The sequence below is a fragment of the Ranitomeya variabilis genome, chromosome 8 (assembly GCF_051348905.1).
Source record: "Ranitomeya variabilis isolate aRanVar5 chromosome 8, aRanVar5.hap1, whole genome shotgun sequence".
In the NCBI taxonomy this organism is placed as follows: domain Eukaryota; kingdom Metazoa; phylum Chordata; class Amphibia; order Anura; family Dendrobatidae; genus Ranitomeya; species Ranitomeya variabilis.
Genome location: NC_135239.1, coordinates 84,791,891 through 84,815,054, shown reverse-complemented (window position 1 = coordinate 84,815,054; position 23,164 = coordinate 84,791,891). Strand labels below are relative to the sequence as shown.

Here is a 23,164-nt window from a genome sequence, read left to right as displayed (position 1 = left end):
GCAAATCAGAGAAACCGCTGGATAGCTTTCAGACCATTAGGACAGGGCCACTTCAAGACGGCGGACACCTTCTGTAGTTTACAGAAGGAAAAAAGTGCAAAGCAGTTAACAGTTAAATAGACAGCACAAAATATGCACTGTAAAATCCTACTGAAATAACTAGGAAGACTCAATAGAGGTGGAATGTTTGTCCAGTAGGTGTAGCAAGGTATATATGAAATTATTCTTAGATTTTTTGGAAAGGCTGTGAAGACACAAGATATGTAATCCATATCTTGTTGAAATGCATAGCTATTAAACAAATCTGGCTGAATCCTTTGCCATAATAACTAAAGTTTATCATCCAACTCTCCACCCAATTCCAGGGCTGATTTTACTAATTTTAAAAATAGGTATAATTTCTATCAATCCTAGGTGGGCAACTAGTGCTCTACAGTGGAGCTGAAATTCAAAAGAAACTTTTTGCATGCTGAGAGAGTGTAAGGCTACTTTCAAACATCAGGTTTTCACCGTCAGGCTGAATCCGGCTACTTTTGAAAAAAAACTGATCCGTTGCAAATTGTGAAAAACTGATGTGACGGATCCGGGTTTTTTTGCTGGATCCGACTACATGATATCTGGGCACTAGCTGGTCTGGGGAGGAGAGAGAGAGAGAGAGAGAGAGAGAGTGAGAGAACTCCAGAATGGAAAATGCTGCTACAGGGCATGCTCAATTGAAAAAAAAACGGAATCCGTTGCCGGATTCATCATTTCACGGATCCGGCACCATAGGCTTTCATTAGAGCAAACTCCGGACGCCGCCAGAGTCATTGCTGTCCGTTTTTTTAACAGACAAAATAAAGTTACTATGTCCATTTTCTCCAGCCGCCAGAAAACAAATTTCCGACGGATCCGGCAAAAAAACGGATGAAACATGAGGCCATCAGTCACAATCCTGCGCTAATACAAGTCTATGAGAAAAAAGCGGATCCGGCAGCAACTTTTGCCGGATCCCTATTTTCAAAATTCGCCGGATTAAGCCTGATGGCAAAAACCTGATGTGTGAAAGTAGTTAGTATGCAGGGGGGGGGATGTGAGAGGAGTCACAGGATGGAGAAAGGGTAGTGTAGAAGGGATAGTGTGAAGATGGGCTAGCATTGAGCTAAGGCAGCATGGAGAGGGAAGATAGGGACAGTATGGAACTAGGGACAGTGTGAGGGCATACAATGGAGAGGGAACAGCATGAGGTTGGGACAATGTGGAGGCCATAGTTCATAAGAGGGACAGTGTGGCAGTTGTAGTTCATAAGGGGGTACAATGTGGTGACTATAGTTTATAAAGGCGGAGGTTGTAATAAAAAAGGGGGAATAGTTTAAAAGCAATATTTAATAGGAGAAGACAGCATGGAGACACTAAACCATGAGAGGGACAGAACAGGAAAAATATTTTGTTCAAGGAGTACAGTGAAGGACAATCCGTTTTTCAGGGGTACATTGTCGACCAATATTTTTATTCAGGGGGAGTTATAATGATGACACAGCTATTTTTAAGGATACTGTATCAGCATATGCTGCAGAAGACCAAACAAGATGGAAGAGATGAGCTTTGGATGTGAAAAGTCTTTATGTGTCTGGACCAGATGGAGACTAAAGGGCTGAGAATGACTCCAATTAGAGAATATGTCACCTATAAGGTACTTGGATATAAATGTTTATTTGTGATACTGACTGAATCTATCTGGTACTGTGGTTCTTGTGTGGTCTGCAGTCTGATGATGGCTGGTAGCAGCCACTCCCAGCATAGCCTTACCATTGTTAAGAACATACTGTTTGTTGTAGGTTCATGTGATAAAAATGTACATGGTGGGGGCTTACTTACGATTGCAATTGATCAATGCAGTGCCTGTGTCTGCTCCACTGCCATGCCGTACATACCGTACATGGCATGATGTGGCAAGTAACACTTGTCGTGATGCACATGTCTGCCAGGGTATGTGAGCTAAGATGCCTGAAATTAAAACTCTTATTTGCTTATGATCTTTATAAACTGGACCATGACCATCCTGAAACATAATGGGATCAGAGGGAGCAACTTTGAATGGAATCTCCAAAGCGAATGTGAACAAAGACTAAGTGAGACGTGCAACAGCTTTAGTCAGGTTATATTTTACAAAATGTGTAAATGTTAGAATATTTGGGGTAATATGCTGAATTAACCCACTTTATTTTTTATGTTACAATAAAAATCCTACAAAACAAAACTATACCAGATACAACTTGGAACATAAGAAATATCTATTTGTCCTCCTAAAAAGTTATTCAAGTATGGAGCTCTGTCTAAATCTGCAATGTGGCTTATAGCAGTAACCATATCACAGTGCCAGATCCATCATTTGACAAATACCACCTGCATCTGATAGACCCCATTGATTTATAGGAGATACATTGGATTCCATCGTGATGTCCATTGATTCTTGGTATCTATTGGATTCCCTCCTCATTTTGAAGTATCACACAGCTAAATCTATGACAGGATCCCTGAACAGAATCTCTGATGCAGATGTAAAGACGAACAAGCACAACAATGATATATTTTGATCTGGATACATAGACCCCCAAAAAGCATACACAATCATGAAGGAGATAAATACTGCAAGAGTTATTGCGAATATTGTAAAAATGTAACTTCAATAACATATTGCTATTCATACAATAATATAAGAAAATGAAGGGCTAACATAACACAGAAACTCATCACTGTGGTCTTTATAGCTACTCGAAATACACACCCATTATAGTAGCATGATATCCACCCAATGGGCCATTGGTTTTGTTTGGCCTATTCCACGTAACGCGAAGTGTTGTATTATCTGAAGTCCCACTCAAATTTTGCACTTGTTCTGGAGCTGAAATGGAATAAACCAAATATCAGTTTATTTTTATCCTGAAAGAATGTAATTTTCAACCAGTGTGTACAACATATGCATTTTTTTTCTATGAATCTCACGTTGAGGAAGTACAGCTAAGGCCGGTTTCACACGTCAGTGGCTCCGGTACGTGAGGTGACAGTTTCCTCACGTACCGGAGACACTGACACACGTAGACCCATAAAAATCAATGCATCTGTGCAGATGTCATTGATTTTTTGCGGACCGTGTCTCCGTGTGCCAAACACGGAGACATGTCAGTGTTCGTGGGAGCGCACGGATTACACGGACCCAATAGAGTCAATGGGCCCGTGTAAAACACGGACCTCACACGGATGTTCTCCGTCTGGGGTCCGTGTGCGTGCAGGAGACAGCGCTACAGTAAGCGCTGTCCCCCCCACATGGTGCTGAAGCCGCGATTCATATGTTCCCTGCAGCAGCGTTTGCTGCAGAGAAAATATGAATAATAGTGTTTAAAATAAAGATCTATGTGTCAACCGCCCCCCACCCCCTGTGCGCCCCTCCACCCCCTGTGCGCCCCACCGCTGTTCTGAAAATACTCACCCGCTCCCACGTTGGCTTTCACTCCTTCCTCTCTGCCCCGCGCCTTCTACTGTATGCGGTCACGTGGGGCCGCTCATTTACAATCATGAATAGTCGGCTCCGCCCCTATGGGAGGTGGAGCCACATATTCATGACTGTAAATGATCGGCCCCACGTGACCGCATACAGGAGAAGATGGGGCCAGACCAGGAAGGAGCGACAGCCAACGAGGGAGCGGGTGAGTATTTTCTGAACAGCGGGGGGGGCGCACAAGGGGTGGGAGGGCGGCGGACACATAGATCTTTATTTTAAACACTATTATTCATATTTTCTCTGCAGCAAACGCTGCTGCAGGGAACATATGAATCGCGGCTTCAGCACGATGCAGGGTACCAGACGCGTGGGTACCACACGCTCCGTGTGGTACCCACTCGCCATACGGGCGGCACACGTGTGCCGCACGTATGGCCTACGTGAGTTCCCAGGCACACGGACACGGATAACTCCGGTACCGATTTATTCCGGTACCGGAATTATCTGGACGTGTGGGACAGCCCTAAAGGAGACCTGACGCCTCTAAATCTGTCCTTTCTATGTATGTATAAATGGAGGTAATTCCAGCAAAAAAAATACTCTGATTTTAGCTCTGATTTTATGATAAAAGATAAATTAATTCAATTATTTTGAATTATGCACCTATAAAAGAATACTAACCCCTTCACCCCCGGGCCAGTTTTGCATTTCTGTTTTTTGCTCCCCTGCTCTCCATAGCCATAACTTTTTATTTTTCTGGCCATGTGAGGGCTTGTTTTTTGCGAGACAAATTGTACTTTTGAACAACATCATTGGTTTTACCATATACTGTACTGGAAAACAGGGAAAAAATTCCAAGTGCAGTGAAATTGCAAAAGAAAAGTGCAATTCCACAATTTTTTTTTTAACCATTTTCACCAAATGCTAAAATTGACCCACTATTATGATTTTCCAGGTCATTATGAGTTCATAGATACAAAATATGTATAGGTTCCTTTTTATTTAAGTGGTGCAAAAAAATCCCAAGTTTTTTTTTTTTTTTAAATTGCGTCATTTTCTGAGACCCCTAGCGCCTTCCTTCTTCATTATCTGGGGTCAGGTGAGGACTTATTTTTTGCTTGCCGAGCTGACATTTTTATTTATACCATATTTTGGTGTAGATGCAATGTTTTCATCACTCGTAATTGCATTTTAATGCAATGTTGTGGTGACCAAAAAAAATGCAATTCTTGCGTTTTGACTTTTTACCATTACGCTGTTTGACGATCGGGTTACGTCTTTTTATATATTGATTGGGCGATTCTGAATGCGGCAATACCAAATATGCGGGGTTTTCTGAATGGGGCGAATGGGGGGTGATTTAAACTTTTATATATTTTTATTTTTTAATATTTTTAAAAACTTTTTTTTTACTTTTCACTTGCTTTAATAGTCTCCATGGGAGACTAGAAGCTGCAATCATCTGATCACCTGTGTTACACCTAGCAGCGCTTCAGCCCTGCTCTTTGTAATAAAAATGGTCGCTATGAGTGTTGACTGCTGGACGGCACTCATAGCTATCCAGCAATTTCAACCATAGGGGTCTGCTTAAGACCCATGGCTGTCATGCCATCCCATCGGTGACTCACGGTCATGTGACATGGGCGCCGATGGGCAGGATTAGTGAAGCGTTTCCGGGGAAATCGTGTTAAATGCCTCTGTCAGAGATTGATAGCGGCATTTAACAGGTTAACAGCTGCGGGTGGATCGCGATTCCATCTGCAGCTGTTAGGGGCACATGTCAGCTGTTGAAATCAGCTGACATGTGCCGGAAAAAAGATGTGGGCTCCGTTACCGGGGGAGACATGCACGGCACATGTCGTGAAGGGGTTAATGTTTGGAGGTCTCCCCTTTTATCAAGAAACAATGGATTTTTTTTAATTATTTGAAAGTAGAGGCTTTCTGAAGTTGCTCCTGTCCATATGTTTTGACTGTAGCAGTGATGTCTTGACTACAATGCATATCACTGCTGCGGCCAATCACTGAGCTCAGCGGTTCATGCTGTTTACATCAGTAAAGAAGCAGAGCTCAGTTATTGGCTGCAGTGGTGATTTTCACTGTAGATGTGCCAATACACAGATCGGGATAGCCACAGAGGGCTTGTGCTGGACCCAGGGAGGGTGAATATCTGTGTTTGCTGTTTTACAATTATGCAATAGTTTGGATGCCACTTTTGTGAATGTAGAATGCTCTTTTAAAAGTGAGAACATAAGAACTACTGCATTTTTTTGAGAATGTCACCCCTTCAATATTTATGTGAGCACTGTGATATGCAGCTGTGTCTGCTGATATAAGATGTCTGTGAGTTTTTTGAAGCTGAAGAAACCTCTGCAGATTACTTTGACTGTAAATATCAACACTTTACAGAGATCACAGCTGATATCTTCATATCAGAATTATGGGCTGTAGACATGAATCACTTACAATTATCATATCATAATCACATTAAAACATTTTACCACTTATTGCATTTCACTGTTAAGAATCATGGCTTACCTCCAATCTTGGTCTTTGCAGTTCGAGTTTCAGTCTTTATTGGCTTGTTATCATACAATAAAGTTGAAGTACAATTGTAGTCAGTGTAAGCTTCCAGGTCGGTCACTTCTCCAGACCCGGTTATGTTTTTTCCATCTACAGATAATAAAAAAAAAGATTTTTCAAAGAAATTCTAAGTAATAATGTAAAAGAGTGGAGTTGTTCATAATGCAGAAATCAAATGTAATTTTAAAATCTGTCATTTTACATAGGACTGCAAATGAAAATACTGTTTTTCATGGTCACTAACATTTCAAAAGAAGTTCGACATATTACATTTATCAATTATCATTGTAATCCTGCCTGAGATGATACTGACACTGCAGAAAACTCTTCATGAAATGGCAGGTATGAATCTAAAATAGTGTAAAAAATTGAAACATTTCTATTCTTTTTTCTCTAAGGCCGGTTTCACACGTCAGTGGCTCCGGTACGTGAGGTGACAGTTTCCTCCCGTACCGGAGACACTGACACACGTAGACCCATAAAAATCAATGCATCTGTGCAGATGTCATTGATTTTGTGCGGACCGTGTGCGGACCGTGTCTCCGTGTGCCAAACACGGAGACATGTCAGTGTTCGTGGGAGCGCACGGATTACACGGACCCAATAGAGTCAATGGGTCCGTGTAAAACACGCACCTCACACGGACATTCTCCGTCTGGGGTCCGTGTGGCGTGCCGGAGACAGCGCTACAGTAAGCGCTGTCCCCCCCACATGGTGCTGAAGCCGCCATTCATATCTTCCCTGTAGCACCGTTTGCTACAGAGAAAATATGAATGATAGTGTTTAAAATAAAGATCCATGTGTCCGCCGCCCTCCCACCCCCTGTGCGCCCCCCCGCTGGTCAGAAAATACTCACCCGGATCCCCCGTCGGCAGTCGCTCCTTCCTGGTCTGGCCGCGGCTTCTCTACTGTATGCGGCCGATTACACTCATGAATATGTGGCTCCACCTCCAATAGGGGCGGAGCCGCCTATTCATGAGTGTAAATGAGCGGCCCCACGTGACCGCATACAGTAAGCCGCGGCCAGACCAGGAAGGAGCGACTGCCGACGGGGGATCCGGGTGAGTATTTTCTGACCAGCGGGGGGGGCGCACAGGGGGTGGGGGGGCGGCGGACACATGGATCTTTATTTTAAACACTATTCTTCATATTTTCCCTGCAGCAAACGTTGCTGCAGGGATGATATGAATCGCAGCTTCAGCACCATGCAGAGTGGGTACCACATGCTCCGTGTGGTACCCACTCGCCATACGGGCGGCACACGTGTGCCGCAGGTATGGCCTCCGTGAGTTCCCAGGCACACGGACACGGATAACTCCGGTACCGATTTATTCCGGTACCGGAATTATCTGGACGTGTGGGACAGCCCTAATGCAGATTGTTATATGAAAAAAATAAAGTGCCCCCCAAAAACATAAAAATACATTTTGCGCAAAAAAAAACTGATTTAAACAATAGGTTATTTTCTGATGATACGTTTCCTTTAAAAATGGTTCTAGAATGTAAGATTTATAATTTATAATAATTATAATTTAAAATTTATAATCCAAGATTGGACTATCAAAATTATTAGCTATATGAGCAAATTCCCCCCTAATTTATTTTTTCGCTCTATATTCTATAATGTCATTTTTATGGTTACCTATGAAATACTATCAGAATAATACAAACACCTTCCATGGCACCTTCTGTATTCTATAAGCAGATCTTATAGCGCTGCTGTAGGTTGGAGGTCTTATTTTTTTACCAAAACAAATGGATTCAAACAATAAAGATGCAAAAGAGAAAAATAACTTTAAAAAGTGTTTTCTTTTTTGTTAAAATTTTATATCTTGGAAAATATGTTCACCAAAAACTGCCGAATACCTGCATTATGTGAGCAAGGCCATAGTAATAGCCACTTTAACATGTAAGGGAATGCAATGACAATGTAGTTGAACACTTTATATTACCAAAGGTTTCATTGTTTTTTGAGATGTGAGGCAGCTTTTAATGCTGATGACGCCATTAGTGATCCTGCGTTGAAGATACGACCTACCTTCTTTTGAACACACAGATTCAGTCTGTACATCACACTTGTATTCATTGGTACTCCATTGGAACAGAATCCTGTGTGCTTCTTTTGTTATCGTTAAATTGTAATTTTCACTTTCTGTAAGAGAATTTAAGTCAGTGCATTAACCCCTTGTAGGCCAAAACATATATACTCAGCATTCCCTCTTTTTTTCCCATTTTTTTATTGTGCTTTCACTCTATCAGACTGTGACACGCATGATTTCTGTTCATATTTATTTTTCCTTAGAGTTTTTGTTTCTAATATTTTCCACCAATCACCCTTAAACAGAACCTGTCATGTCCCTAAGTGCTATTTACTTTCAGATATGCAGGTTAATAATGTTTTAAAGCTGCACAGCTGCCACACTAAATGCCCGGCTACTGGGAGGAAATGAACTGTATTCCTCCCTGCAGCCTCCAGCTTTCAGTTATAGAGGTTCGGCTGGCATGGCTTCTGTCACCACTCAGTACAAAGTGAGTGACAGCTGTAACCATGCCCCGGCACTGACTGACAGCCATCTCTAAAGCATATCAGGGCAGTGATGGTTAATCAATGTGTAAGGACGTGCTTACAGTCGCCACTTACTGTGACTGAGCAGTGACAGAACCCTCGTCTCAATGACTGAAAGTCAGAGTGTTGTGAATTCCGTTCTCGGGCTCCCTCCTGTGGTCATGAATGGTACTTTGGTGAGTTCTGTCCGGGTCATTCCATGTCAAGTGAACCAATGATTTTTACCACTATATTTTTAATTCTTTTGAGATTTTGTTATTTGGTAATAGTGTGTCAGAGAATGCAAAATGTGAAGAAAAAAAAATTCTAGATATTTTTTTTTATTTTTTATTGATTTTCAAAGTTCGGAAAAAGTGCGAATTTCGGTGTTGCCTGCCTTTACATTTCTCCCCATAACTCAGGCTAGAAAAGAGATAGAAAAACAAAATAAACACCATTCTACTCAGAACTGTACAGGCTTTCACAAGATATGTCACAAGAGTATCTTTAATAATATTTTACCTATGCGAACGCAAGCGCAAAACTTTAAAACGCATTTCCGAAAAAAACGTTTAATTAAAAAATTTAAAAAGCTGCACATGTGCCTGTTATGGTCCTACCCACATCTGTACCAAAATACAAGCTGGGATCGTGATGGGATCATATTTTAAAAAATAAAACTATTGCAGTGTCAGTTCAAAAATCTTGATTTCAGGTCTGTTCAGCCTGTGGTGTAGAAGTGTGGGGTCCATATTTACCAAATAATCCATGATGGTTAGATATTCCTGTATTATTTTATTATGTTAGAGCTTAGAAGCAGGAGAGGACAGAGGAGAAGCTTTGTTAGGGCTGAGAATGACCAGGGGTAGACGGTGACTGCAGAGCAGATGACAGGCCGGCAGCTCGAGCCTCCACAGACCGTATTCACACCAAATCTGAACACACAGGCAACTCCTCAAATGGAGGGAGAAAAATACTCTTAACATCCAGTTCATGTATTGTGCAAACCAGGACTACGGGGAGGAGGAGAGTTTGTTATATCGGTTACAGGAAGCAGAACCCATCACAGGGACTCGGCAATACCGGACTGTCATCCCATGTAGTGGAAATAAAGACAGTGACGTCCATGACGTGGTAGAAGGCGGCACAAGATCGGCAATGGATGACACAACTGGCTATGTGACCTGTGAATATGATCGGCGCTGGCGGCTACTGGACTCTCCAAAGATTGTGAAAATGAAGACGTAGAAGTGACTTTTCTGCACCTTCTGGTCCAGCGCCGTCCTTTGTGTATCCAAGAAAATCAGACATTGTAAAAGTGAACAAAAATCAGATATAACTCAGGTGGAGCCGAGCACCATGACAGCCGCACATACTGACACAGAAGGAAACGGCCATTGCTAGTGAGCGCTTATGGACAAGATGACATTTCACCCACTAGAAGGGACACATTGATGATAACAGGCCAGTGTAAAAACCTCCTATTAACTGTTTGATTAGTTCATATTTTATAGTACGAGGATTTAACTACTGGACTATTCTTCTTAAACACTTCAGAAATGACATGTTTAGTGATATAGTAGAAAAAAATTGTTCCATGTATAAATAGGTGGTAAAAAATATTGGTTCTTTTAAGATTGTTTTTTTAGGATCAGACTGTATTTAGAAAATCACACTTGAGGATATGATCACGTTTTTTCTTTTGGCTTGTTCAATGAATTCAGGTTGAAAATGCTGAGCAAGTTGTGTTAAGATGATTAAGATGTATTTATTCTGGCACTTTGGTATTTGTTTTTTGTGTTTTCTTTATTGTTACATATAAATGTTGAATGCAATAAGTTGTAATTTGAAAAGAAAAAGGGAAGAAACTCACACAAACATAAAATCACATGATTCAAGGCTTAAAAAAAAATACAAATTTGATAGGTCCCAAGTTGAATCCCTGTACAAATATAAACAAGGACACAAGTAACACACGTGCATGTTTTCACAATTTTAAAACATACGTTTTTTTCAGAATTGCGCATCAAAATGTTTAATTTGATTTCACCAAAACAAAATATGAAGAAACATAGTCTTGTGACATATCAAATGAAAGCTGGTACCGTTCTGAGAAAAATGATGCCTCTCCCACCTCTATATCTTAATTCTAGCCCGAGATATGATAAAAAATGTAAAGCCATACCAGGCCAAAATCTGTGCTTTTTTAAAATTTTAAAAATCTGTAAAAAATTAACTGATGAAGAAAAAAATTCTAAACTTTTAATTTGTAATTAACTAAAGTTGTACTTCATAAAAACAAAAAATAAAAAAAATCTAAAGACGTCAGGTAAAAAAAATATTCATATTTGGATCACTTGATATGGAATGACCCGTCCTTGGACTCCTGTTGTGAATTTGGATTCTGGGCTCCCCCGGTGGCCGCTTGTGGAATTGGACTTGTCATCCTCTTTCCTGTTTCACCTGGTTCCATCAGTAGTGGGTGTCGCTATTTAAGCTCATTTCTATGGTGGTTTCTTGCCGGTCAACAATGTTATCTGATGCCTCTCAGTGCTTGTTCCTGCTTCTAGACTACTACTAGATAAGTTGGACTTTTGTCCATGTTTTGTTTTGCCTATTTGTTCCAGTTCACAGCTGAAGTTTTGTTACTGTGTCTGGAAAGCTCTCGTTGATCAGGGATTGCTACTCTGGCGTTATGAGTTAATGCCAGAGTTTAAGGTAATCTCTGGATGGTGTTTTGTTAGTGTTTTTCTGCTGACCATGAAAGTATACTATCTGTCTTCTGCTATCTAGTAAGCGGACCTCAAATTTGCTAAGACTATTTTCCTGCTGCGTTTGTTGTTTCATCTGAACTCACCGTCATTATATGTGGGGGGCTACTGTCTTCTTTGGAATATTTCTCTAGAGGTGAGCCAGGTCTTATATTTCCCTCTGCTAGCTATTTAGGTCTTAGGCCAGAGCTGGGCATCTAGCGATAAATAGGAAATGCTACCTGGCTATTTCTAGTTGCGCGGCAGGCTTAGTTCATGGTCAGTATAGTTCCATCTTCCGAGAGCTTGTCCCTCTATAGGCTTGCTATGATCTCTGCCTGCAGAGATCATGACAGTTTGACCGGCCAATAAAGTGTTAAAGACCCAGGTTGAGAAAGGAGAGTTATAAGAAGTCTGCTGGAATTTTTTTTTTTTTTTTTTTTCCTCCAGTCTGCCTTGCTGCAGTCTTTTTTCTCTCTCTCCTCCTAATCTCTGTATGCTCTGTGTGCAACTGACAATAATGGATCTCCAGAGTGTAACTGCGGGTTTGAATAATCTCATCACGAAAGTACAAAATTTACAAGATTTTGTGGTACATGCTCCGGTATCTGAGCCGAGAATTCCTTTGCCGGAGTTCTTCACAGGGAATAGAGCTAGCTTCCAGAATTTCCGAAATAATTGTAAGCTTTATTTGTCCCTGAAGTCTCGTTCAGCTGGAGACCCTGCTCAGCAGGTTAGGATTGTGATTTCCTTGCTCAGGGGTGACCCTCAAGATTGGGCCTTCTCATTGCCAGCAGGGGATCCTGCGTTACGCGATGTGGATGCGTTTTTTCTGGCCTTGGGCTTGCTTTATGAGGAACCTCATTTGGAGCTTCAGGCAGAAAAAACTTTGATGGCACTATCTCAGGGGCAAGACGAAGCTGAAGTTTTCTGCCAAAAATTCCGTAAATGGTCTGTGCTTACTCAGTGGAATGAGTGCGCCTTGGCGGCAACTTTCAGAGAAGGTCTCTCTGATGCCGTTAAGGATGTTATGGTGGGGTTCCCTTTGCCTGCAGGTCTGAATGAGTCCATGACAATGGCTATTCAGATTGATAGGCGTCTGCGGGAGCGCAAACCGGTGCACCATCTGGCGGTGTCTATGGAAAAGACGCCAGAAAGTATGCAGTGTGATAGAATTCTGTCCAGGAGCGAGCGACAGAATTTTAGACGGAAGAATGGATTGTGTTTCTATTGTGGGGATTCTACTCATGTTATATCAGCATGCTCTAGGCGTACTAAGAAGCTTGATAAGTCTGTTTCCATTGGCACCATTCAGTCTAAGTTTATTTTGTCTGTAACCCTGATTTGTTCTTTGTCATCCATTGCCACGGACGCCTATGTTGACTCTGGCGCCGCTCTGAGTCTTATGGATTGGTCCTTTGCCAATCGTTGTGGTTTTGATTTAGAGCCTTTGGAGACTCTTATTCCTCTGAAGGGGATTGACTCCACCCCATTGGCTAATAATAAACCACAATACTGGACACAAGTAACCATGCGTATCAATCCGGATCACCAGGAGATTATTCGTTTCCTGGTGCTGTATAATTTACATGACGATTTGGTACTGGGATTGCCATGGTTGCAGTCTCACAACCCAGTCTTGGACTGGAGAGCAATGTCTGTGTTGAGCTGGGGATGTAAGGGTATTCATGGGGACGTACCTTTGGTTTCTATTTCGTCGTCCATTCCCTCTGAAGTCCCTGAGTTCCTCTCTGATTATCAAGACGTCTTTGACGAACCCAAGCTTGGGTCGTTACCTCCGCACCGTGAGTGCGATTGTGCCATAGATTTGATACCGGGTTGTAAATATCCAAAGGGTCGTTTGTTTAATTTGTCTGTGCCGGAACATGCTGCTATGCGGGAATATATAAAGGAGTCTTTGGAAAAGGGACATATTCGTCCATCTTCTTCTCCCTTGGGAGCTGGGTTTTTCTTTGTCTCTAAAAAAGACGGCTCTTTGAGACCATGTATTGATTATCGGCTTCTGAATAAGATCACTGTTAAGTATCAATACCCATTGCCATTGCTTACTGATTTGTTTGCTCGTATAGAGGGTGCTAAGTGGTTCTCTAAAATTGATCTTCGTGGGGCGTATAATTTGGTGCGGATCAGGCAGGGGGATGAGTGGAAGACCGCATTTAATACGCCCGAGGGCCACTTTGAGTATTTGGTCATGCCTTTTGGTCTTTCTAATGCCCCTTCAGTTTTCCAGTCTTTTATGCATGATATTTTCCGCGATTTTCTGGATAAATTTATGATAATATATCTGGATGATATTCTGATTTTTTCTGATGACTGGGACTCTCATGTCCAGCAGGTCAGGAGAGTTTTTCAGGTTCTGCGGTCTAATTCTTTATGTGTGAAGGGGTCTAAGTGCGTTTTTGGGGTCCAGAAAATTTCCTTTTTGGGGTATATTTTTTCTCCCTCTTCCATTGAGATGGATCCCGTCAAGGTGCAAGCTATTTGTGACTGGACTCAGCCCTCCTCTCTTAAGGGTCTTCAGAGATTTTTGGGCTTTGCCAACTTTTACCGCCGATTTATTGCTGGTTTTTCGGATGTCGTTAAACCACTGACTGATTTGACCAGACAAGGCGCTGATGTTGCTAATTGGTCCCCTCATGCTGTAGAGGCCTTTCAGGAGCTTAAGCGCCGTTTTGCCTCTGCCCCTGTGTTGCGTCAGCCTGATGTGAATCTGCCTTTTCAGGTTGAGGTTGACGCTTCGGAGATCGGAGCTGGGGCAGTGTTGTCGCAGAAAGGTTCCGACTGCTCCGTCATTAGGCCTTGTGCCTTCTTTTCTCGCAAATTTTCGCCCGCAGAGCGGAATTATGATGTTGGGAATCGGGAGCTTTTGGCCATGAAGTGGGCGTTTGAGGAGTGGCGCCATTGGCTCGAGGGGGCTAGGCATCAGGTGGTGGTATTGACTGACCACAAAAATTTGATTTATCTTGAGACTGCCAGACGCCTGAATCCTAGACAGGCGCGCTGGTCTTTATTTTTTTCTCGCTTTAATTTTGTGGTGTCATACCTACCGGGTTCTAAGAATGTTAAGGCAGATGCCCTTTCTAGGAGTTTTGACCCGGACTCTCCTGGTAATTCTGAACCCACAGGTATCCTTAGGGAGGGAGTAATTTTGTCGGCCGTTTCTCCTGATCTGCGGCGGTCCTTGCAAGAGTTTCAGGCGGATAGACCGGATCGTTGTCCGCCTGATAGACTGTTTGTTCCGGATGATTGGACCAGCAGAGTCATCTCTGAGGTACATTCTTCTGCATTGGCAGGTCATCCCGGAATTTTTGGTACCAGGGATTTGGTGGCAAGATCCTTCTGGTGGCCTTCCCTGTCACGAGATGTGCGAGTCTTTGTGCAGTCATGTGACGTTTGTGCTCGGGCCAAGTCTTGTAGTTCTCGGGCTAGCGGACTGCTGTTGCCCTTGCCTATTCCTAAGAGGCCTTGGACACACATCTCGATGGATTTTATTTCAGATCTGCCTGTTTCCCAGAAGATGTCTGTCATCTGGGTGGTCTGTGACCGTTTCTCTAAAATGGTCCATTTGGTTCCTCTGCCCAAGTTGCCTTCTTCTTCTGAGTTGGTTCCTCTGTTTTTTCAGAATGTTGTCCGATTGCACGGTATTCCTGAGAATATTGTTTCTGACAGAGGTACCCAATTTGTGTCTAGATTTTGGCGGGCATTCTGTGCTAGGATGGGCATAGATTTGTCTTTTTCATCTGCTTTTCACCCTCAGACTAATGGCCAGACCGAGCGGACTAATCAGACCCTTGAGACATATCTGAGGTGTTTTGTCTCTGCTGACCAGGATGATTGGGTTGCTTTTTTGCCATTGGCAGAGTTCGCCCTCAATAATCGGGCCAGTTCTTCCACCTTGGTGTCCCCGTTTTTCTGTAATTCGGGGTTTCACCCTCGATTTTCCTCCGGTCAGGTGGAATCCTCGGATTGTCCTGGAGTGGATGCGGTGGTGGAGAGATTGCATCACATCTGGGGGCAGGTTATGGACAATTTGAAGTTGTCCCAGGAGAAGACTCAGCGTTTTGCCAACCGTCATCGTCGTGTTGGTTCTCGGCTTTGTGTTGGAGATTTAGTGTGGTTGTCTTCTCGTTTTGTCCCTATGAGGGTCTCTTCTCCTAAGTTTAAACCTCGGTTCATCGGCCCTTATAGAATATTGGAGATTCTTAATCCTGTTTCTTTCCGTTTGGACCTCCCTGCGTCCTTTTCCATTCATAACGTTTTTCATCGGTCGTTATTGCGCAGGTATGAGGTACCTGTTGTACCTTCAGTTGAGCCTCCTGCTCCGGTGTTGGTTGAGGGTGAGTTGGAGTACGTTGTGGAGAAAATTTTGGACTCTCGTGTTTCCAGACGGAGACTCCAGTATCTGGTCAACTGGAAGGGTTACGGCCAGGAGGATAATTCTTGGGTCAATGCATCTGATGTTCATGCTTCTGATCTTGTTCGTGCCTTCCATAGGGCTCATCCTGGTCGCCCTGGTGGATCTGGTGAGGGTTCGGTGCCCCCTCCTTGAGGGGGGGGTACTGTTGTGAATTTGGATTCTGGGCTCCCCCGGTGGCCGCTTGTGGAATTGGACTTGTCATCCTCTTTCCTGTTTCACCTGGTTCCATCAGTAGTGGGTGTCGCTATTTAAGCTCATTTCTATGGTGGTTTCTTGCCGGTCAACAATGTTATCTGATGCCTCTCAGTGCTTGTTCCTGCTTCTAGACTACTACTAGATAAGTTGGACTTTTGTCCATGTTTTGTTTTGCCTATTTGTTCCAGTTCACAGCTGAAGTTTTGTTACTGTGTCTGGAAAGCTCTCGTTGATCAGGGATTGCTACTCTGGCGTTATGAGTTAATGCCAGAGTTTAAGGTAATCTCTGGATGGTGTTTTGTTAGTGTTTTTCTGCTGACCATGAAAGTATACTATCTGTCTTCTGCTATCTAGTAAGCGGACCTCAAATTTGCTAAGACTATTTTCCTGCTGCGTTTGTTGTTTCATCTGAACTCACCGTCATTATATGTGGGGGGCTACTGTCTTCTTTGGAATATTTCTCTAGAGGTGAGCCAGGTCTTATATTTCCCTCTGCTAGCTATTTAGGTCTTAGGCCAGAGCTGGGCATCTAGCGATAAATAGGAAATGCTACCTGGCTATTTCTAGTTGCGCGGCAGGCTTAGTTCATGGTCAGTATAGTTCCATCTTCCGAGAGCTTGTCCCTCTATAGGCTTGCTATGATCTCTGCCTGCAGAGATCATGACAGACTCCCTCTGGTGGCTTTGAGTGGAACTGCTGGTCTTTGAGCTTGGCTTTCTCAGCTGCCCTCGTTTATTGCTATGCTGGCTTCCCTATTTAACTCCACTAAGATCGTTACTTCATGCCAGCTGTCAATGTCTCAGCACTGGTTCAGATCTCTCTTGGATTTCTCTGATGACCTGTCTACTTCAGCAGAAGCTAAGTCCCTGCTAGTTCATTTGTTGTTCATTGCTTTCTGAATATATTTCTTAGTACATGCTAAGTTCTAGTCCAGCTTGCTATCATGATATTTCCTTGCTAGCTGGAAGCTCTGGGGGTGCAGAGTTGCACCTTCACACCGTGAGTCGGTGTGGAGGTCTTTTTGCACACTCTGCGTGGTTTTTGTAGGTTTTTGTACTGACCGCACAGTTCCCTTTACTATCCTCTGACTATTTAGTGAAGACTGGCCTCCTTTCCTAAAACCTGTTTCATTTCTGCGTTTGTGACTTTCCTCTTAACTCACAGTCAATATTTGTGGGGGGCTGCCTTTTCCTTTGGGGAATTTCTCTGAGGCAAGGTAAGGCTTTAATTTCTATCTTTAGGGGTAGTTAGCTCTTAGGCTGTGAAGAGGCGTCTAGGGAGAGTTAGGTACGCTCCACGGCTATTTCTAGTGTGTGTGATAGGATCAGGGTTGCGGTCAGTAGAGTTCCCACTTCCCCAGAGCTTGTCCTAATTTCTAGTTTACCCATCAGGTCATTCCAGGTGCTCCTAACCACCAGGTCCATAACAGTACAGCTGGCCCACAAAGTGTTAATGCATCTCAAAAGAGGGATAAGAGAAGTTCTGAGCCCATTTTTTTTTTCTTTGCAGTGTGTTTTGTCTTTCTTTTCCCCTTAACCTCTGGGTGGTTCAGGACTCAGGTGCAGATATGGATATTCAAGCTCTGTCCTCTTGTCTGGATCAACTCACTGCAAGGGTACAGAGCATTCAAGATTATGTAGTTCAGAATCCTATGTTAGAGCCTAGAATTCCAATTCCTGATTTGTTTTCTGGGGATAGATCTAAGTTTCTGAATTTCAAAAATAATTGCAGACTGTTTCTTGCTCTGAAACCCCGCTCCTCTGGTGACCCCATTCAGCAAGTAAAAATTATTATTTCTTTTTTACGTGGCGACCCTCAAGACTGGGCATTCTCCCTTGCGCCAGGAGATCCTGCATTGCTTAATGTAGATGCGTTTTTTCTGGCGCTTGGATTGCTTTATGACGAACCTAATTCAGTGGATCAGGCAGAGAAAATCTTGCTGGATCTGTGTCAGGGTCAGGATGAAGCGGAGGTATACTGCCAGAAGATTAGAAAGTATTCTGTTCTCACTCAATAGAATGAGTGTGCCCTGACAGCAATTTTCAGAAAGGGTCTTTCTGAGGCCCTTAAGGATGTTATGGTGGGGTTCCCCACGCCTGCTGGTCTGAATGAATCAATGTCCTTGGCTATTCAGATTGATCGGCGTTTGCGTGAGCGCAAACTTGTGCACCATTTGGCGGGGTCCTCTGAGCAGAGGCCTGAGCTTATGCAATGTGATAGGACTTTGACCAGAACTGAACGGCAAAATCACAGACGTCAGAATGGGTTGTGTTTTTACTGTGGTGACTCCACTCATGCTATCTCTGATTGTCCTAAGCGCACTAAGCGGCTCGCTAGGTCTGTCACCATTAGTACTGTACAGCCTAAATTTCTCTTGTCTGTTACTTTGATTTGCTCTTTGTCATCCTACTCTGTTATGGCATTTGTGGATTCGGGCGCTGCCCTGAACTTGATGGACTTGGAGTTTGCCAGGCGCTGCGGTTTTTCCTTGGAGCCTTTGCAGTTCCCTATTCCATTAAGGGGAATTGATGCTACGCCATTGGCCAAGAATAAACCTCAGTACTGGACTCAGTTGACCATGTGCATGGCTCCTGCACATCGGGAGGATATTCGCTTTCTGTTGTTGCATAATTTGCATGATGTTGTCGTGTTGGGTTTGCCATGGCTGCAAGTTCATAATCCAGTATTGGATTGGAAATTAATGTCTGTGTCTAGTTGGGGCTGTCAAGGGGTACATGGCGATGTTCCTTTGATGTCAATTTCTTCTTCTACTCCTTCTGAAGTCCCTGAGTTTTTGTCGGATTACCGGGATGTATTTGATGAGCCCAAATCCAGTGCCCTACCTCCTCATAGGGATTGTGATTGTGCTATAAATTTGATTCCTGGTAGTAAGTTCCCTAAGGGTCGACTTTTCAATTTATCTGTGCCAGAACATGCCGCTATGTGGAGTTATATAAAGGAGTCCTTGGAGAAAGGGCATATTCGCCCGTCTTCGTCACCGTTGGGAGCAGGGTTCTTTTTTGTGACCAAGAAGGATGGTTCTCTGAGACCCTGTATAGATTACCGCCTTCTCAATAAAATCACGGTCAAATTTCAGTACCCTTTGCCTCTACTGTCTGATTTGTTTGCTCAGATTAAGGGGGCTAGTTGGTTCACCAAGATAGATCTTCGAGGGGCGTATAATCTTGTGCGTATTAAACAGGGCGATGAATGGAAAACAGCATTTAATACGCCCGAGGGCCATTTTGAGTACCTGGTGATGCCATTCGGGCTTTCTAATGCTCCATCTGTGTTTCAGTCCTTTATGCACGACATCTTCCGAGAGTATCTGGATAGATTCATGATTGTATATTTGGATGATATTTTGGTCTTTTCGGACGATTGGGAGTCTCATGTGAAGCAGGTCAGGATGGTGTTCCAGGTCCTTCGTGCTAATGCCTTGTTTGTGAAGGGTTCTAAATGTCTCTTCGGAGTTCAGAAGGTTTCCTTTTTGGGCTTCATTTTTTCCCCTTCTACTATCGAGATGGACCCTGTTAAAGTTCAGGCCATTTATGATTGGACTCAACCTACATCTGTGAAGAGTCTTCAGAAATTCCTGAGCTTTGCTAATTTTTACCGTCGCTTCATCACTAATTTTTCTAGTGTGGTTAAGCCTTTGACTGATTTGACAAAGAAAGGTGCTGATGTGGTGAATTGGTCCTCTGCGGCCGTTGAGGCTTTTCAAGAGCTGAAACGTCGTTTTTCTTCGGCCCCTGTGTTGCGCCAGCCAGATGTTTCACTCCCTTTTCAGGTCGAGGTTGATGCTTCTGAGATTGGAGCAGGGGCTGTTTTGTCTCAAAGAAGTTCTGATGGCTCTGTGATGAAGCCATGTGCCTTCTTTTCTAGAAAGTTTTCGCCTGCTGAGCGTAATTATGATGTTGGCAATCGGGAGTTGTTGGCTATGAAGTGGACATTCGAGGAGTGGCGACATTGGCTTGAGGGAGCCAAACATCGCGTGGTGGTCTTGACGGATCACAAGAATCTGACTTATCTCGAGTCTGCCAAGCGGTTGAATCCTAGACAGGCTCGATGGTCGCTGTTTTTCTCCCATTTCGATTTTGTGGTCTCATACCTTCCGGGCTCTAAGAATGTGAAGGCTGATGCCCTTTCTAGGAGTTTTGTGCCTGATTCTCCGGGAGTCTCTGAGCCGGCTGGTATTCTCAAAGAGGGGGTGATTCTGTCTGCCATCTCCCCTGATTTGCGGCGGGTGCTGCAGGAGTTTCAGGCCGATAGACCTGACCGTTGTCCAGCGGAGAGACTGTTTGTCCCTGATAGATGGACCAGTAGAGTTATTTCCGAGGTTCATTGTTCGGTGTTGGCTGGTCATCCTGGGATTTTTGGTACCAGAGATTTGGTGGCTAAGTCCTTTTGGTGGCCTTCCTTGTCACGGGATGTGCGTTCTTTTGTGCAGTCCTGTGGGACTTGTGCTCGGGCCAAGCCTTGCTGTTCTCGTGCCAGTGGGTTGCTCTTGCCTTTGCCGGTCCCGAAGAGGCCCTGGATGCATATTTCCATGGATTTTATTTCGGATCTTCCGGTCTCTCAGAGGATGTCTGTCATCTGGGTGGTTTGTGATCGCTTTTCTAAGATGGTCCATTTGGTACCCTTGCCTAAATTACCTTCCTCCTCTGATTTGGTTCCATTAATTTTTTCAGAATGTGGTTCGTTTGCATGGCATTCCGGAGAACATTGTGTCAGACAGAGGTTCCCAGTTTGTTTCCAGGTTTTGGCGGTCCTTTTGTGCTAAGATGGGCATTGATTTGTCTTTTTCTTCGGCTTTCCATCCTCAGACAAATGGCCAAACCGAACGAACCAATCAGACCTTAGAAACCTATCTGAGATGTTTTGTTTCTGCTGATCAGGATGATTGGGTGACCTTCTTGCCATTGGCTGAGTTCGCCCTCAATAATCGGGCTAGTTCGGCTACTTTGGTTTCGCCTTTTTTTTGTAATTCTGGTTTTCATCCTCGTTTTTCTTCAGGGCAGGTTGAGCCCTCTGACTGTCCTGGTGTGGATTCTGTGGTAGACAGGTTGCAGCAAATTTGGACCCACGTAGTGGACAATTTGACGTTGTCCCAGGAGAAGGCTCAACGTTTCACTAACCGCCGTCGCTGTGTTGGTCCCCGACTTCGTGTTGGGGATTTGGTTTGGTTGTCTTCTCGTTATGTTCCTATGAAGGTTTCTTCTCCTAAGTTTAAGCCTCATTTCATTGGTCCTTATAAGATTTCTGAAATTCTCAATCCTGTGTCATTTCGTTTGGACCTTCCAGCTTCTTTTGCCATCCATAATGTGTTCCATAGGTCGTTGTTGCGGAGGTATGTGGCGCCTATGGTTCCTTCCATTGATCCTCCTGCTCCGGTGTTGGTCGAGGGAGAGTTGGAGTATGTGGTGGAGAAGATTTTGGATTCTCGTATTTCGAGACGGAAGCTTCAGTACCTGGTTAAATGGAAAGGCTATGGTCAGTAGGATAATTCCTGGGTTGTTGCCTCCGATGTCCATGCTGCCGATTTAGTTCGTGCCTTTCATTTGGCTCATCCTGATTGGCCTGGGGGCTCTGGTGAGGGTTCGATGACCCCTCCTCAAGGGGGGGGTACTGTTGTGAATTCCGTTCTCGGGCTCCCTCCTGTGGTCATGAATGGTACTTTGGTGAGTTCTGTCCTTGGACTCCCTCTGGTGGCTTTGAGTGGAACTGCTGGTCTTTGAGCTTGGCTTTCTCAGCTGCCCTCGTTTATTGCTATGCTGGCTTCCCTATTTAACTCCACTCAGATCGTTACTTCATGCCAGCTGTCAATGTCTCAGCACTGGTTCAGATCTCTCTTGGATTTCTCTGATGACCTGTCTACTTCAGCAGAAGCTAAGTCCCTGCTAGTTCATTTGTTGTTCATTGCTTTCTGAATATGTTTCTTAGTACAGGCTAAGTTCTAGTCCAGCTTGCTATCATGATATTTCCTTGCTAGCTGGAAGCTCTGGGGGTGCAGAGTTGCACCTTCACACCGTGAGTCGGTGTGGAGGTCTTTTTGCACACTCTGCATGGTTTTTGTAGGTTTTTGTACTGACCGCACAGTTCCCTTTACTATCCTCTGACTATTTAGTGAAGACTGGCCTCCTTTCCTAAAACCTGTTTCATTTCTGCGTTTGTGACTTTCCTCTTAACTCACAGTCAATATTTGTGGGGGGCTGCCTTTTCCTTTGGGGCATTTCTCTGAGGCAAGGTAAGGCTTTAATTTCTATCTTTAGGGGTAGTTAGCTCTTAGGCTGTGAAGAGGCGTCTAGGGAGAGTTAGGTACGCTCCACGGCTATTTCTAGTGTGTGTGATAGGATCAGGGTTGCGGTCAGTAGAGTTCCCACTTCCCCAGAGCTTGTCCTAATTTCTAGTTTACCCATCAGGTCATTCCGGGTGCTCCTAAGCACCAGGTCCATAACATCAGAGGTTGCTGGGAAGAACAAAGTTAATTTCTTCCCTGTACCTGGCCTTTCAGTATAGCAGCCTTCCAGACACTATTAACCTGCAGATGAACCCCTTATCTGCAAGTTAAGAAGATTTGGGGATAAGACAGGTTCCCTTTAAAGCAGGATTTAGGCTGTGTATTGCAGTCTGTGCCTTAGCCCTCCCCAATATGCAAACCAGGCAAATCTTGGAAACTATAGCTTTATAATTGTGTTACATCCATTCCATTTATCGAGCTGAGAAAAGTCTTGGTTTGCATGAGACACATTATAATGTCAGAGCCAGATCCTTTGGAATTAAGTTTGGCCAGTTCAACCATGCTGAGAGCGAAATAGCCAATTGTAGCAATGGTATATTTCAAGATCTTAAGTGTTCTCATAGGCGTGATCAAAAGTTATACTATAACTGTCAAGTCTAGAGAGATGTAAACTATGGCAGCATCTTCCCAGTGGCAGTACCCCAGGAACTGCATACTGGTGAGTTAGCAACCACAAGGCACTCGAATAATGTTCTGAAAACATATTTTGAGTGTTTTTTTGCTGCTATGCAACTTTAGAGCTCAACTGTCTGTTTTTTCTTTTCAAAAATCAAAAGTACGTGTGAAAATAAGAATCTTTGTAATATATTTTATTAGAGAAATCTGCTTCATTCTCCTTTGCACCAATCATTCTCAAATTCTCGGTTCACGGGTA

General features: G+C 43.6%; 1 protein-coding gene across 3 annotated transcripts in view; it reads right to left on the bottom strand.

Moving 5' to 3' along the window:
• PTPRC (protein tyrosine phosphatase receptor type C) overlaps window positions 1–23,164 on the bottom strand; it is a 210,470-nt gene that overhangs the window by 70,941 nt on the left and 116,365 nt on the right. For all 3 annotated transcript variants that reach the window (XM_077277741.1, XM_077277742.1, XM_077277744.1), the window contains 3 exons: window positions 8,100–8,213; window positions 6,017–6,151; window positions 2,768–2,884 (listed from right to left, as the gene is read on the bottom strand). In XM_077277741.1, the coding sequence (XP_077133856.1) occupies window positions 2,768–2,884; window positions 6,017–6,151; window positions 8,100–8,213 (366 nt within the window). The remainder of the gene's footprint in view (window positions 1–2,767; window positions 2,885–6,016; window positions 6,152–8,099; window positions 8,214–23,164) is intronic.